This window comes from Bombina bombina, chromosome 3 (genome assembly GCF_027579735.1).
Source record: "Bombina bombina isolate aBomBom1 chromosome 3, aBomBom1.pri, whole genome shotgun sequence".
Taxonomy (NCBI): domain Eukaryota; kingdom Metazoa; phylum Chordata; class Amphibia; order Anura; family Bombinatoridae; genus Bombina; species Bombina bombina.
In genome coordinates, this window is record NC_069501.1 from 724,024,843 (window position 1) to 724,041,892 (window position 17,050).

At 41.7% G+C, this 17,050-nt stretch overlaps 1 protein-coding gene across 3 annotated transcripts in view; it reads left to right on the forward strand.

Moving 5' to 3' along the window:
• The window catches only part of CBLB (Cbl proto-oncogene B), a 657,992-nt gene that overhangs the window by 81,622 nt on the left and 559,320 nt on the right, over positions 1–17,050 (forward strand). For all 3 annotated transcript variants that reach the window (XM_053707540.1, XM_053707541.1, XM_053707542.1), the window contains exon 2: positions 2,967–3,217. In XM_053707540.1, the coding sequence (XP_053563515.1) occupies positions 2,967–3,217 (251 nt within the window). The remainder of the gene's footprint in view (positions 1–2,966; positions 3,218–17,050) is intronic.

Sequence of the window (17,050 nt, forward strand, 5' to 3'; positions counted from 1 at the left end):
CCAGTAAGAATATTTGGGAGCCAAGCATATTTTTAGGAGCCAGACAGTTGGATTTGTATATAGATATATGGAGAATAACCAAAAAAGTTAGGAGCCAGGGGTAAAATTATAGGAGCCAGTGGCTCCCAGGCTCCTGGGTTTGTCGAGCCCTGCACTATTGTATTTGTTAAAAACTGAGAACTGAGAACTGTTTATAGTTTATTACCCTATCAATCCGCACAGTGAAAAACACTAAATATTTCTGTGTTGAAAAGCTTTCATTTTATTTTTCAACTATTATGTGAAGTTAAAGTAGTAAAAGGTGATCTGATCATCATCTAAGTCACAACAATAGACAATCACATTCTGCTTAAACTAATAACACACAAAGAATGAAATGTTGCCATGTTTTTATTGAACACACCATGTAAACATTCACAGTGCAGGTGGAAAAAGTATGTGAACCCCTAGACTAATGACATCTCCAAGAGCTAATTGTAGTGAGATGTCAGCCAACTGGAGTCCAATCAATGAGATGAGATTGGAGGTGTTGGTTACAGCTGCCCTGCCCTATACAAAACACACACCAGTTCTGGGTTTGCTTTTCACAAGAAGCATTGCCTGATGTGAATGATGCTTTGCACAAAAGAGCTCTCAGAAGACCTACGATTAAGAATTGTTGACTTGCATAAAGCTGGAAAGGGTTATAAAAGTATCTCCAAAAGCCTTGCTGTTCATCAGTCCACGGTAAGACAAATTGTCTATAAATAGAGAAAGTTCAGCACTGCTGCTACTCTCCCTAGAAGTGGCGGTCCTGTAAAGATGACTGCAAGAGCACAGCGTAGACTGCTCAATGAGGTGAAGAAGAATCCTAGAGTGTCAGCTAAAGACTTACAAAAGTCACTGGCAAATGCTAACATCCCTGTTAGCGAATCTACAATACGTAAAACAATAAACAAGAATGGATTTCATGGGAGGATACCACAGAGGAAGCCACTGCTGTCCAAACAAAACATTGCTGGACGTTTACAGTTTGCACAAGAGCACCTGGATGTTCCACAGCAGTACTGGCAAAATATTCTGTGGACAGATGAAACCAAAGTTGAGTTGTTTGGAAGAAACACACAACACTATGTGTGGCGAAAAAGAGGCACAGCACATGATGGGGGCATCATGGTTTGGGGCTGCTTTGCTGCGTCAGGGCCTGGACGGATTGCTATCATCGAAGGAAAAATGAATTCCCAAGTTTATCAAGACATTTTGCAGGAGAACTTAAGGCCATCTGTCTACCAGCTGAAGCACAACAGAAGATGGGTGTTGCAACAGTGACCCAAAGCATAGAAGTAAATCAACAACAGAATGGCTTAAACAGAGGAAAATATGCCTTCTGAAGTGGCCCAGTCAGAGTCCTGACCTCAACCCGATTGAGATGCTGTGGCATGACCTCAAGAAAGCGATTCACACCAGACATCCCAAGAATATTGCTGAACTGAAACAGTTCTGTAAAGAGGAATGGTCAAGAATTACTCCTGACCGTTGTGCACGTCTGATCTGCAACTACAGGAAACATTTGGTTGAAGTTATTGCTGCCAAAGGAGGTTCAACAAGTTATTAAATCCAAGGGTTCACATACTTTTTCCACCTGCACTGTGAATGTTTACATGGTGTGTTCAATAAAAACATGACAACATTTCATTCTTTGTGTGTTATTAGTTTAAGCAGACTGTGATTGTCTATTGTTGTGACTTAGATGATGATCAGATCACATTTTATGACCAATTTGTGCAGAAATCCATATCATTCCAAAGGGTTCACATACTTTTTCTTGCAACTGTATGTATATGTGTTTGTGTATATGTATGTGTATGTATGTATATAAAACACACAGAGAAAACCCAGCACTCACTTACAAGCTCTCAGCTAAGATTTAAAAGCAAAAATGGAAAGGTTAGTCACTGCATTTGGCCAAATGGGACAAGCTCAGGTACCACGTCAAGGTCCTTTCCAATACCTGAGACCCTAAAACAGCCACACAACGCAAGCTTTCAAATCGAAACAAACTGAAAACAAGGGAAGGGTGCACAGGAATATGTAACCACCCTAGACATATACAAAACACGGAAGGGAACTGCACTCTCATACCGGACCGGGTACACATCCCATGACCCTGCAGCATGCTCAGCCCTGGGTGCCACTGGCACTCACAGGAAGCTGTGCTGTCCCCAGAGCCACAAGCAGTTAACCCCAGACAGGTCTGGGTGCAAGAACCATAGGGAAAATTACAAAACAAATTAATACAACACACAGAGAAAACCCAGCACTCACTTACAAGCTCTCAGCTAAGATTTAGTGTGATCGGTCCGTTCTGGATGGGCGCGAACGCCTTGTAGGAGCCCCTTACACCAGTACACATACATGTAACATGTAGTTGAGGCATTATACTCCACACATACATGCTACACCATATATACAATGGTTACTGTAATTCCCCCAATTTCTATTTTTGCCTCTGCCTGGGGGGTTCAAGGGTGGCAAAGCCCCCTTGTAAACCTCATTCCCAAAGGTTCACTTGGGGTGGATGCCAGAGGATCGGCGGGGCACCCCCATAACCCCCAGGCAGAGCAAAAACAAATAGTGAAATGGGGGAATTACAGTGCCCATCTGATTGGCCCATGTCTCCCTGAGGTCACCGGATGCACAACCAATTGGATAATGCATTGGGTTTGACGCTAGCGCCTTTTGGTTTACGTATTGAAGTCAGCAGTGAAATGAAGGCACCAGCTAAGCCCAGACATTTGCATGTCCGGGTTGGCGTAAGCAGGAAACCCTGACACAGAGTGGGAAACCCTAACTATTCGGGTCAAAACCAGAGAGGTGTCAACCCTACTACATAATTTTTGTGTTAAGTTTTCGTTGTTATGTACTCCATTAATGCCTGGATAATATAAAATGTATTTCATAGACTTAAATTCTGTTTGTTGTTGCAGGTAAGACTGTGCCAAAATCCGAAGCTGCAATTGAAAAACAGCCCTCCATACATACTTGATATTTTACCGGATACATATCAACATTTGCGACTAATACTGAGCAAATATGATGACAACCAGAAGCTTGTGCAGCTCAGCGAAAATGAGTATTTTAAAATCTACATTGACAGCCTAATGAAGAAATCAAAACGTGCAATAAGACTCTTCAAGGAAGGGAAAGAGAGAATGTATGAGGAGCAGTCGCAAGAAAGGTAACTATCTGTTTACAGCAGTTTTTGTTGTGCTTTTGGACACCGATATTATGTCCCTTACATCATAACTAATGTTTAGTAATAATAAGTTTACTTTCATGATTTGTTTTCCCCTTTCCTTTAGCTCTGTAAATTGTTGGCTTTCTAATCTGTAATGTAATAGGTGCCCCCATGGTGAAACCTAGGTTTCCCCTTATCTAATTTATTTTGCCAAGGGAAATAGTGAAATTAAACAGTGAATAGTGTTGAAACACTTAAATGGCTGAGCTGAAATCCTGCTAGATAGCTATTTTAACATTGCTGCATTCCACACAGTCATGGTTTGCATAATAGTTATGAAAAAGAGTGCGATAAGGGGAAACTTAGCTTTCATTATGCCTATTAATTTATAGAAACTAAAGTACTTTATAAAAACAAACTTTACACGTATTTCTTCAGTATTTAACTCTTAACAACATGGATCACATTTCCTTAAAGTGACATGAAACCCAACATTTTTCTATCATGATTCAGGTAGAGAATACAATTTTTAAAAAGTTTTCAATTTACTTCTATTTTCAAATTTTATTATTATTATCGGTTATTTGTAGAGCGCCAACAGATTCCACAGCGCTATTTGCTTCGTTCTTTTGTAATTCTTGGTTGAAGAGTTATCTAGATAGAGGTGTGCGACATCTTATTTGTAGTCTGACCTACTTAAAGATTTCTCCTTTGCTTGGCGTCACTGTATCCAAAAAAATAATAATTTTGTTTATGCTGCCAATACGGGGGTGAGTGCAATGTAATCCTAGGGGATGAAAGATTTCTGTTATTGCAGTAAAGTCCTCCTACATTTTCCTCTCTTTTATAGAGCCAGAATCACTTATAATGTGATGAGAGTAAAGAAGTGTTTGTTTCTCTTTGCATTATTATTTGTAACTGATGTGTCCCCTGTAGTATTAAAAAGCCCACAATGCTTTTCTGTCCAATATGCACATTTGTATTGAAAAACAAGAAGTGGTGAAGGGACAGAATATTGGATTACGCTGTTCAACCAAAAAAATATTTTTAGCTTGTTTCCTTACTAAAAATAGTCATACTTTTACTAATTTTGGGTCTTGGAAAATGAAAATGGCTTCAAAATGTTCTCATTAGCTCTAGTTTATGACATACACTACTTGCGCTTCAGTAATCTAGTCATAGTAAAAAGCAATATTACAACAATCTCATTTATGTTGAATGAAAACAACATTTTCTTAATATTATTGCAGATAACACAAAGCAAAAAAACATACAGCAATTGAAAGTACTATCTGAAATAGTGACCTATTCATGAGAGCGCCTTCTCTTTGCTTGTCGCTTGTACTCCTCTTCTGGGGCATCTCCTGTCATTGTTCAACAGTAGTCAGCAAGCACAGAAGCGTTCCACCCTGACATCTTCATTCCATTACTGAAATGTCTTGGTGGAACCGCTCACTTTGCTCATCACTCACGCCACCGCAGTTGTCAGGGGAAAAAAGTCAAGATAAGAGTCGAGAAAGTGGACTTTGAGTGACATTTCGAGTGATGTTGCAGCCTAATTGATGATACTTTAAAAGAAGGTTGTTTGGAAGCTCATCATAGTTTCCAACTCTTCGGTTACCCAAGAAGCCATGCACAACACCTTTTTAAATGCTTCCCAAACCACTTTTCTCCAACATAGGTGTGTCCGGTCCACGGCGTCATCCTTACTTGTGGGATATTCTCTTCCCCAACAGGAAATGGCAAAGAGCCCAGCAAAGCTGGTCACATGATCCCTCCTAGGCTCCGCCTACCCCAGTCATTCTCTTTGCCGTTGTACAGGCAACATCTCCACGGAGATGGCTTAGAGTTTTTTAGTGTTTAACTGTAGTTTTTATTATTCAATCAAGAGTTTGTTATTTTGAAATAGTGCTGGTATGTACTATTTACTCAGAAACAGAAAAGAGATGAAGATTTCTGTTTGTATGAGGAAAATGATTTTAGCAACCGTAACTAAAATCCATGGCTGTTCCACACAGGACTGTTGAGAGCAATTAACTTCAGTTGGGGGAACAGTGTGCAGTCTCTTGCTGCTTGAGGTATGACACATTCTAACAAGACGATGTAATGCTGGAAGCTGTCATTTTCCCTATGGGATCCGGTAAGCCATGTTTATTGCGATCATAAATAAGGGCTTCACAAGGGCTTATTAAGACTGTAGACTGTTTCTGGGCTAAATCGATTCATTATTAACACATATTTAGCCTTGAGGAATCATTTTATCTGGGTATTTTGATATAATAATATCGGCAGGCACTGTATTAGACACCTTATTCCTTAGGGGCTTTCCCAAAGCTTAAGCAGAGCCTCATTTTCGCGCCGGTGTGGCGCACTTGTTTTTGAGAGGCATGGCATGCAGTCGCATGTGAGAGGAGCTCTGATACTTAGAAAAGACTTTCTGAAGGCGTCATTTGGTATCGTATTCCCCTTTGGGCTTGGTTGGGTCTCAGCAAAGCAGATACCAGGGACTGTAAAGGGGTTAAAGTTTAAAACGGCTCCGGTTCCGTTATTTTAAGGGTTAAAGCTTCCAAATTTGGTGTGCAATACTTTTAAGGCTTTAAGACACTGTGGTGAAAATTTGGTGAATTTTGAACAATTCCTTCATGTTTTTTCGCAATTGCAGTAATAAAGTGTGTTCAGTTTAAAATTTAAAGTGACAGTAACGGTTTTATTTTAAAACGTTTTTGTACTTTGTTATCAAGTTTATGCCTGTTTAACATGTCTGAACTACCAGATAGACTGTGTTCTGAATGTGGGGAAGCCAGAATTCCTATTCATTTAAATAAATGTGATTTATGTGATAATGACAATGATGCCCAAGATGATTCCTCAAGTGAGGGGAGTAAGCATGGTACTGCATCATTCCCTCCTTCGTCTACACGAGTCTTGCCCACTCAGGAGGCCCCTAGTACATCTAGCGCGCCAATACTCCTTACTATGCAACAATTAACGGCTGTAATGGATAATTCTGTCAAAAACATTTTAGCCAAAATGAACCCTTGTCAGCGTAAGCGTGGCTGCTCTGTTTTAGATACTGAAGAGCATGACGACGCTGATATTAATATCTCTGAAGGGCCCCTAACCCAGTCTGATGGGGCCAGGGAGGTTTTGTCTGAGGGAGAAATTACTGATTCAGGGAACATTTCTCAACAGGCTGAACCTGATGTGATTGCATTTAAATTTAAGTTGGAACATCTCCGCATTCTGCTTAAGGAGGTATTATCCACTCTGGATGATTGTGAAAAGTTGGTCATCCCAGAGAAACTATGTAAAATGGACAAGTTCCTAGAGGTGCCGGGGCTCCCAGAAGCTTTTCCTATACCCAAGCGGGTGGCGGACATTGTTAATAAAGAATGGGAAAGGCCCGGTATTCCTTTCGTTCCTCCCCCCATATTTAAAAAATTGTTTCCTATGGTCGACCCCAGAAAGGACTTATGGCAGACAGTCCCCAAGGTCGAGGGAGCGGTTTCCACTTTAAACAAACGCACCACTATACCCATAGAGGATAGTTGTGCTTTCAAAGATCCTATGGATAAAAAATTAGAAGGTTTGCTTAAAAAGATGTTTGTTCAGCAGGGTTACATTCTACAACCAATTTCATGCATTGTCCCTGTCGCTACAGCCGCATGTTTCTGGTTCGATGAGCTGATAAAGACGCTCGATAGTGATTCTCCTCCTTATGAGGAGATTATGGACAGAATCAATGCTCTCAAATTGGCTAATTCTTTCACCCTAGACGCCACTTTGCAATTGGCTAGGTTAGCGGCTAAGAATTCTGGGTTTGCTATTGTGGCGCGCAGAGCGCTTTGGTTGAAATCTTGGTCGGCTGATGCGTCTTCCAAGAACAAGCTACTAAACATTCCTTTCAAGGGGAAAACGCTGTTTGGCCCTGACTTGAAAGAGATTATCTTTGATATCACTGGGGGTAAGGGCCACGCCCTTCCTCAGGATCGGCCTTTCAAGGCAAAAAATAGACCTAATTTTCGTCCCTTTCGTAAAAACGGACCAGCCCAAAGTGCTACGTCCTCTAAGCAAGAGGGTAATACTTCTCAAGCCAAGCCAGCTTGGAGACCAATGCAAGGCTGGAACAAGGGAAAGCAGGCCAAGAAACCTGCCACTGCTACCAAGACAGCATGAAATGTTGGCCCCCGATCCGGGACCGGATCTGGTGGGGGGCAGACTCTCTCTCTTCGCTCAGGCTTGGGCAAGAGATGTTCTGGATCCTTGGGCGCTAGAAATAGTCTCCCAAGGTTATCTTCTGGAATTCAAGGGACTTCCCCCAAGGGGGAGGTTCCACAGGTCTCAGTTGTCTTCAGACCACATAAAAAGACAGGCGTTCTTACATTGTGTAGAAGACCTGTTAAAAATGGGAGTGATTCATCCAGTTCCATTAAGAGAACAAGGGATGGGGTTCTACTCCAATCTGTTCATAGTTCCCAAAAAAGAGGGAACGTTCAGACCAATCTTAGATCTCAAGATCTTAAACAAGTTTCTCAAGGTTCCATCGTTCAAGATGGAAACCATTCGAACTATTCTTCCTTCCATCCAGGAAGGTCAATTCATGACCACGGTGGATTTAAAGGATGCGTATCTACATATTCCTATCCACAAGGAACATCATCGGTTCCTAAGGTTCGCATTCCTGGACAAACATTACCAGTTCGTGGCGCTTCCTTTCGGATTAGCCACTGCTCCAAGGATTTTCACAAAGGTACTAGGGTCCCTTCTAGCTGTGCTACGACCAAGGGGCGTTGCGGTAGTACCTTACTTGGACGACATTCTGATTCAAGCGTCGTCCCTTCCTCAAGCAAAGGCTCACACGGACATCGTCCTGGCCTTTCTCAGATCTCACGGATGGAAAGTGAACGTGGAAAAGAGTTCTCTATCCCCGTCAACAAGGGTTCCCTTCTTGGGAACAATTATAGACTCCTTAGAAATGAGGATTTTTCTGACAGAGGTCAGAAAAACAAAACTTCTAGACTCTTGTCGGATACTTCATTCCGTTCCTCTTCCTTCCATAGCTCAGTGCATGGAAGTGATCGGGTTGATGGTAGCGGCAATGGACATAGTTCCTTTTGCGCGCATTCATCTAAGACCATTACAACTGTGCATGCTCAGTCAGTGGAATGGGGACTATACAGACTTGTCTCCGAAGATACAAGTAAATCAGAGGACCAGAGACTCACTCCGTTGGTGGCTGTCCCTGGACAACCTGTCACAAGGGATGACATTCCGCAGACCAGAGTGGGTCATTGTCACGACCGACGCCAGTCTGATGGGCTGGGGCGCGGTCTGGGGATCCCTGAAAGCTCAGGGTCTTTGGTCTCGGGAAGAATCTCTTCTACCGATAAATATTCTGGAACTGAGAGCGATATTCAATGCTCTCAAGGCTTGGCCTCAGCTAGCGAGGACCAAGTTCATACGGTTTCAATCAGACAACATGACAACTGTTGCGTACATCAACCATCAGGGGGGAACAAGGAGTTCCCTAGCGATGGAAGAAGTGACCAAAATCATTCTATGGGCGGAGTCTCACTCCTGCCACCTGTCTGCTATCCACATCCCAGGAGTGGAAAATTGGGAAGCGGATTTTCTGAGTCGTCAGACATTGCATCCGGGGGAGTGGGAACTCCATCCGGAAATCTTTGCCCAAGTCACTCACCTGTGGGGCATTCCAGACATGGATCTGATGGCCTCTCGTCAGAACTTCAAAGTTCCTTGCTACGGGGCCAGATCCAGGGATCCCAAGGCGGCTCTAGTGGATGCACTAGTAGCACCTTGGACCTTCAAACTAGCTTATGTGTTCCCGCCATTTCCTCTCATCCCCAGGCTGGTAGCCAGGATCAATCAGGAGAGGGCGTCGGTGATCTTGATAGCTCCTGCGTGGCCACGCAGGACTTGGTATGCAGATCTGGTGAATATGTCATCGGCTCCACCTTGGAAGCTACCTTTGAGACGAGACCTTCTTGTTCAGGGTCCGTTCGAACATCCGAATCTGGTTTCACTCCAGCTGACTGCTTGGAGATTGAACGCTTGATTTTATCGAAGCGAGGATTCTCAGATTCTGTTATCGATACTCTTGTTCAGGCCAGAAAGCCTGTAACTAGAAAGATTTACCACAAAATTTGGAAAAAATATATCTGTTGGTGTGAATCTAAAGGATTCCCTTGGGACAAGGTTAAGATTCCTAGGATTCTATCCTTCCTTCAAGAAGGATTGGAAAAAGGATTATCTGCAAGTTCCCTGAAGGGACAGATTTCTGCCTTGTCGGTGTTACTTCACAAAAAGCTGGCAGCTGTGCCAGATGTTCAAGCCTTTGTTCAGGCTCTGGTTAGAATCAAGCCTGTTTACAAACCTTTGACTCCTCCTTGGAGTCTCAATTTAGTTCTTTCAGTTCTTCAGGGGGTTCCGTTTGAACCCTTACATTCCGTTGATATTAAGTTATTATCTTGGAAAGTTTTGTTTTTAGTTGCAATTTCTTCTGCTAGAAGAGTTTCAGAATTATCTGCTCTGCAGTGTTCTCCTCCTTATCTGGTGTTCCATGCAGATAAGGTGGTTTTACGTACTAAACCTGGTTTTCTTCCAAAAGTTGTTTCTAACAAAAACATTAACCAGGAGATTATCGTACCTTCTCTGTGTCCGAAACCAGTTTCAAAGAAGGAACGTTTGTTGCACAATTTGGATGTTGTTCGCGCTCTAAAATTCTATTTAGATGCTACAAAGGATTTTAGACAAACATCTTCCTTGTTTGTTGTTTATTCAGGTAAAAGGAGAGGTCAAAAAGCAACTTCTACCTCTCTCTCTTTTTGGATTAAAAGCATCATCAGATTGGCTTACGAGACTGCCGGACGGCAGCCTCCCGAAAGAATCACAGCTCATTCCACTAGGGCTGTGGCTTCCACATGGGCCTTCAAGAACGAGGCTTCTGTTGATCAGATATGTAGGGCAGCGACTTGGTCTTCACTGCACACTTTTACCAAATTTTACAAGTTTGATACTTTTGCTTCTTCTGAGGCTATTTTTGGGAGAAAGGTTTTGCAAGCCGTGGTGCCTTCCATTTAGGTGACCTGATTTGCTCCCTCCCTTCATCCGTGTCCTAAAGCTTTGGTATTGGTTCCCACAAGTAAGGATGACGCCGTGGACCGGACACACCTATGTTGGAGAAAACAGAATTTATGTTTACCTGATAAATTTCTTTCTCCAACGGTGTGTCCGGTCCACGGCCCGCCCTGGTTTTTTAATCAGGTCTGATAATTTATTTTCTTTAACTACAGTCACCACGGTACCATATGGTTTCTCCTATGCAAATATTCCTCCTTAACGTCGGTCGAATGACTGGGGTAGGCGGAGCCTAGGAGGGATCATGTGACCAGCTTTGCTGGGCTCTTTGCCATTTCCTGTTGGGGAAGAGAATATCCCACAAGTAAGGATGACGCCGTGGACCGGACACACCGTTGGAGAAAGAAATTTATCAGGTAAACATAAATTCTGTTTTTTATTACCTTTTGGGCTATATTTCAGAACTGAGAGCTGAGAGATTTATATGTCCTATTCGTTTTTCACATTCCAAAATAATTAGAAGTATTTTTAAGTCAGAAACCTTTTTCATTGTTGAGCAGTGTTATTTCTATGTGGCAGTGTAATAGTTTAGTTTTACAGGGTATTGCTTGTAATTATGTTTGCGTGTGTTTGATTAAGAGTTAATATTACCTTCCTTAAAGTGAAAGTCAATCCTAGCGTTTGTGAAAACGGTAGAATTGGCCATTAAAAAATAAAGTGGACATTCATGAATTATTAAATACTTCATGCTGAAAGCTCCTTTTTGTTTCAAGCGTTGCCGCACTGAGCTGCTTAGGCAGCCCACAGCAGAGTGCTGCTTTTACTAAGATGTGACGTTTACACCTCTTAGCAAATAGGGTGCAGGAAATCCGATGCCACAGGGAGACGAGACGGCTATTGGCTAAGAGGTGAAAACATCACCTCTAAAGCAAAACAGTGATCTGTGGTGGGCTGCCTTAACAGCTCAGTGCGGCAATGCTTGTAACAAAACAAATAAAAGAGCTTTCAGCATAAAGTATTTTATACTTAATGAATGGAAGTCCCTTTATTTGTTTTAATGGTCACTTTAAAGGGACACTTTTTAATAGTTTTTTTTTCATTTTACAATGCATTTGTTGTGCATTTTTGTGATTCAAGTTTAGCATGTGTTTATCCTCTAAAAAGTGGTTAAACATAGAAGTATAGTCCCAGAAAAAAGCTGGTGATTGGCGGGGGTTGTGTAACTACTGTTTCTGATTAGCTCACTGGCTGTGTCAAGTTTGAAAGTTGCAGTGTATAGTAAAATAAAATTCTGATGTATGTGTATATGTATATGTGTGTGTGTGTGTGTGTACACACACTATATATATCTATATATATATATATGTATGTGTATATGTATATATACATAAAGTGTGTGTGTATATATATATATATATATATATATACAGGGAGTGCAGAATTATTAGGCAAGTTGTATTTTTGAGGATTAATTTTATTATTGAACAACAACCATGTTCTCAATGAACCCAAAAAACTCATTAATATCAAAGCTGAATATTTTTGGAAGTAGTTTTTAGTTTTAGCTATTTTAGGGGGATATCTGTGTGTGCAGGTGACTATTACTGTGCATAATTATTAGGCAACTTAACAAAAAACAAATATATACCCATTTCAATTATTTATTTTTACCAGTGAAACCAATATAACATCTCAACATTCACAAATATACATTTCTGACATTCAAAAACAAAACAAAAACAAATCAGTGACCATTATAGCCACCTTTCTTTTGCAAGGACACTCAAAAGCCTGCCATCCATGGATTCTGTCAGTGTTTTGATCTGTTCACCATCAACATTGCGTGCAGCAGCAACCACAGCCTCCCAGCCACTGTTCAGAGAGGTGTACTGTTTTCCCTCCTTATAAATCTCACATTTGATGATGGACCACAGGTTCTCAATGGGGTTCAGATCAGGTGAACAAGGAGGCCATGTCATTAGATTTTCTTCTTTTATACCCTTTCTTGCCAGCCACGCTGTGGAGTACTTGGACGCGTGTGATGGAGCATTGTCCTGCATGAAAATCATGTTTTTCTTGAAGGATGCAGACGTCTTCCTGTACCACTGCTTGAAGAAGGTGTCTTCCAGAAACTGGCAGTAGGACTGGGAGTTGAGCTTGACTCCATCCTCAACCCGAAAAGGCCTCACAAGCTCATCTTTGATGATACCAGCCCAAACCAGTACTCCACCTCCACCTTGCTGGTGTCTGAGTCGGACTGGAGCTCTCTGCCCTTTACCAATCCAGCCACGGGCCCATCCATCTGGCCCATCAAGACTCACTCTCATTTCATCAGTCCATAAAACCTTAGAAAAATCAGCCTTGAGATATTTCTTGGTCCAGTCTTGACGTTTCAGCTTGTGTGTCTTGTTCAGTGGTGGTCGTCGTCTTTCAGCCTTTCTTACCTTGGCCATGTCTCTGAGTATTGCACACCTTGTGCTTTTGGGCACTCCAGTGATGTTGCAGCTCTGGAATATGGCCAAACTGGTGGCAAGTGGCATCTTGGCAGCGGCACGCTTGACTTTTCTCAGTTCATGGGCAGTTATTTTGCGCCTTGGTTTTTCCACCCGCTTCTTACGACCCTGTTGACTATTTTGAATGAAACGCTTGATTGTTCGATGATCACGCTTCAGAAGCTTTGCAATTTTAAGAGTGCTGCATCCCTCTGCAAGATATCTCACTATTTTTGACTTTTCTGAGCCTGTCAAGTCCTTCTTTTGACCCATTTTGCCAAAGGAAAGGAAGTTGCCTAATAATTATGCACACCTGATATAGGGTGTTGATGTCATTAGACCACACCCCTTCTCATTACAGAGATGCACATCACCTAATATGCTTAATTGGTAGTAGGCTTTCGAGCCTATACAGCTTGGAGTAAGACAACATGCATAAAGAGGATGATGTGGTCAAAATACTAATTTGCCTAATAATTCTGCACTCCCTGTATGTGTGTGTGTATGTGTGTATGTATATATATATATATATATATATATATATATATATATATATAGATAGATATATTCTCCTTCCCAACAGGAAGTTGCAAGAGGATCACCCAAGCAGAGCTGCTATATAGCTCCTCCCCTCACATGTCATATCCAGTCATTCTCTTGCAACCCTCAACAAAGAAGGAGGTCGCGAGAGGAGTTGGAGTTTTTACTTAATTAGTCTTCAATCAAAAGTTTGTTATTTTAAATGGCACCGGAGTGTGCTGTTTTTTCTATCTCAGGCAGTATTTGGAAGAAGAAACTGCCTGCGTTTTCTATGATCTTAGCAGGCGTAACTAAGATCCACTGGCTGTTCTCGACATTCTGAGGAGCGGGGTAACTTCAGGAAATGGGAATAGCATGCGGGGTCTCCCGCAAATGAGGTATGTGCAGTACAATATTTTCTGGGAATGGAATTGACTAAGAAAACACTGCTGTTACCCGTATGATGTAAGTACAGCCTTAAATGCAGTAGTAGTGACTGGTATCAGGCTGATAAATGTATGCACAGTAGAGTTATTTTCTAGGGACTAGAATTTGACTGAAAAAATACTGTTAATACTGATATAATGTGTGAGCCTTAACTGCAGTAGAAGCGACTGGTAGCAGGCTTAGTAATAACTTTACACAGCATCTGAAATGTTGTTTTTTAAAACGTTTACTGGCATGTTAATCGTTTTGTGAGGTACTTTGGTGATAAATCTTTTTGGGCATGATTTTTTTTCCACATGGCTAACGTATATTTCTGCATAGAAACCGTTGTATCAGGTCTCCCACTGTTGTAATAGGAGTGGGAGGGACCTTTTTCTTCTGTTAAGTGTGATCAGTCCACGGGTCATCATTACTTCTGGGATATTACTCCTCCCCAACAGGAAGTGCAAGAGGATTCACCCAGCAGAGCTGCATATAGCTCCTCCCCTCTACGTCACTCCCAGTCATTCTCTTGCACCCAACGACTAGATAGGATGTGTGAGAGGACTATGGTGATTATACTTAGTTTTATATCTTCAATCAAAAGTTTGTTATTTTAAAATAGCACCGGAGTGTGTTGTTATCTCTCTGGCAGAGTTTGAAGAAGAATCTACCAGAGTTTTTGTTATGATTTTAGCCGGAGTAGTTAAGATCATATTGCTGTTTCTCGGCCATCTGAGGAGAGGTAAACTTCAGATCAGGGGACAGCGGGCAGATGAATCTGCATAGAGGTATGTAGCAGTTTTTATTTTCTGACAATGGAATTGATGAGAAAATCCTGCCATACCGATATAATGTCATGTATGTATACTTTACACTTCAGTATTCTGGGGAATGGTACTTCACTAGAATTACACTGTAAGAAGTACATAAAGCTGTTTAATAACTAGAAATTATGTTTAACGTTTTTGCTGGAATGTAAAATCGTTTTCATTTGCTGAGGTACTGAGTGAATAAATGTTTGGGCACTATTTTTCCACTTGGCAGTTGCTTAATCTGTTTTCTGACAGTTTCTGTTCTCCCTCACTGCTGTGTGTGAGGGGGAGGGGCCGTTTTTTGGCGCTTTTACTACACATCAAATATTTCAGTCAGCAACTCATTGTATTCCCTGCATGATCCGGTTCATCTCTACAGAGCTCAGGGGTCTTCAAAACTTATTTCTTCTGTTATGTGTGATCAGTCCACGGGTCATCATTACTTCTGGGATATAACTCCTCCCCAACAGGAAATGCAAGAGGATTCACCCAGCAGAGCTGCATATAGCTCCTCCCCTCTACGTCAGTCCCAGTCATTCTCTTGCACCCAACGACTAGATAGGATGTGTGAGAGGACTATGGTGATTATACTTAGTTTTTATGACTTCAATCAAAAGTTTGTTATTTTACAATAGCACCGGAGCGTGTTATTACTTCTCTGGCAGAGTTTGAGGAAGAATCTACCAGAGTTTTTTACTATGATTTTAACCGGAGTAGTTAAGATCATATTGCTGTTCTCGGCCATCTGAGGGAGGTAAAAGCTTCAGATCAGGGGACAGCGGGCAGATGAATCTGCATTGAGGTATGTAGCAGTTTTTATTTTCTGAATGGAATTGATGAGAAAATCCTGCCATACCGTTATAATGACATGTATGTATACACTTCAGTATTCTGGGGATGGTATTTCACCGGAACTACTCTGTTAAAAGTCACTAATCCTTTTAATAAGTATTTATCATGTTAAACGTTTTTGCTGGAATGTAGAATCGTTTACATTTCTGAGGTACTGAGTGAATAAATATTTGGGCATTATTTTCCACTTGGCAGTTGTTTGGTTTTAATTGTGACAGTTTCGTTTCTCTTCACTGCTGTGTGTGAGGGGGAGGGGCCGTTTTTGGCGCTCTTTGCTACGCATCAAAAAATTCCAGTCAGTTACTCTTATATTTCCTGCATGATCCGGTTCATCTCTGACAGATCTCAGGGGTCTTCAAACTTCTTTGGAGGGAGGTAGATTCTCTCAGCAGAGCTGTGAGAATTTTATATTGACTGTGAATAAAAACGTTGCTCTGTAATTTTTATGTCAAATTTAATTATTGTTATTTTTCTAATGGGAACAAACCTTTGCTAAAAGTTGTGTTGTTTTAAAGATTGATACTACTTTAAATAAAAGTCAATCTGTACAATTTGAACAAATTTCACCAAACAGCGAGGGGAGAGTTATGCCGACTAACTCGCCTCACGCGGCAGTACCTGCATCTCCCGCCCGGGAGGTGCGTGATATTATGGCGCCTAGTACATCTGGGCGGCCATTACAGATAACATTACAAGATATGGCTACTGTTATGACTGAAGTTTTGTCTAAATTACCAGAACTAAGAGGCAAGCGTGATCACTCTGGGGTGAGAACAGAGTGCGCTGACAATACTAGGGCCATGTCTGATACTGCGTCACAGCTTGCAGAGCATGAGGACGGAGAGCTTCATTCTGTAGGTGACGGTTCTGATCCAAACAGATTGGATTCAGATATTTCAAATTTTAAATTTAAATTGGAGAACCTCCGTGTATTACTAGGGGAGGTCTTAGCAGCTCTCAATGATTGTAACACCGTTGCAATACCAGAGAAACTGTGTAGGTTGGATAAATACTTTGCGGTACCGGCGAGTACTGACGTTTTTCCTATACCTAAGAGACTAACTGAAATTGTTACTAAGGAGTGGGATAGACCCGGTGTGCCGTTCTCACCCCCTCCAATATTTAGAAAGATGTTTCCAATAGACACCACCACTCGGGACTTATGGCAAACGGTCCCTAAGGTGGAGGGAGCAGTTTCTACTTTAGCTAAGCGTACCACTATCCCGGTGGAGGATAGCTGTGCTTTTTCAGATCCAATGGATAAAAAATTAGAGGGTTACCTTAAGAAAATGTTTGTTCAACAAGGTTTTATATTGCAACCCCTTGCATGTATCGCGCCGATTACGGCTGCGGCAGCATTTTGGATTGAGTCTCTGGAAGAGAACCTTAGTTCATCTACGCTAGACGACATTACGGACAGGCTTAGAGTCCTTAAACTAGCTAATTCATTCATTTCGGAGGCCGTAGTACATTTAACCAAACTTACGGCTAAGAACTCAGGATTCGCCATACAGGCACGTAGGGCGCTGTGGCTAAAATCCTGGTCAGCTGATGTTACTTCTAAGTCCAAATTACTTAATATACCTTTCAAGGGGCAGTCTTTATTTGGGCCCGGTTTGAAAGAAATTATC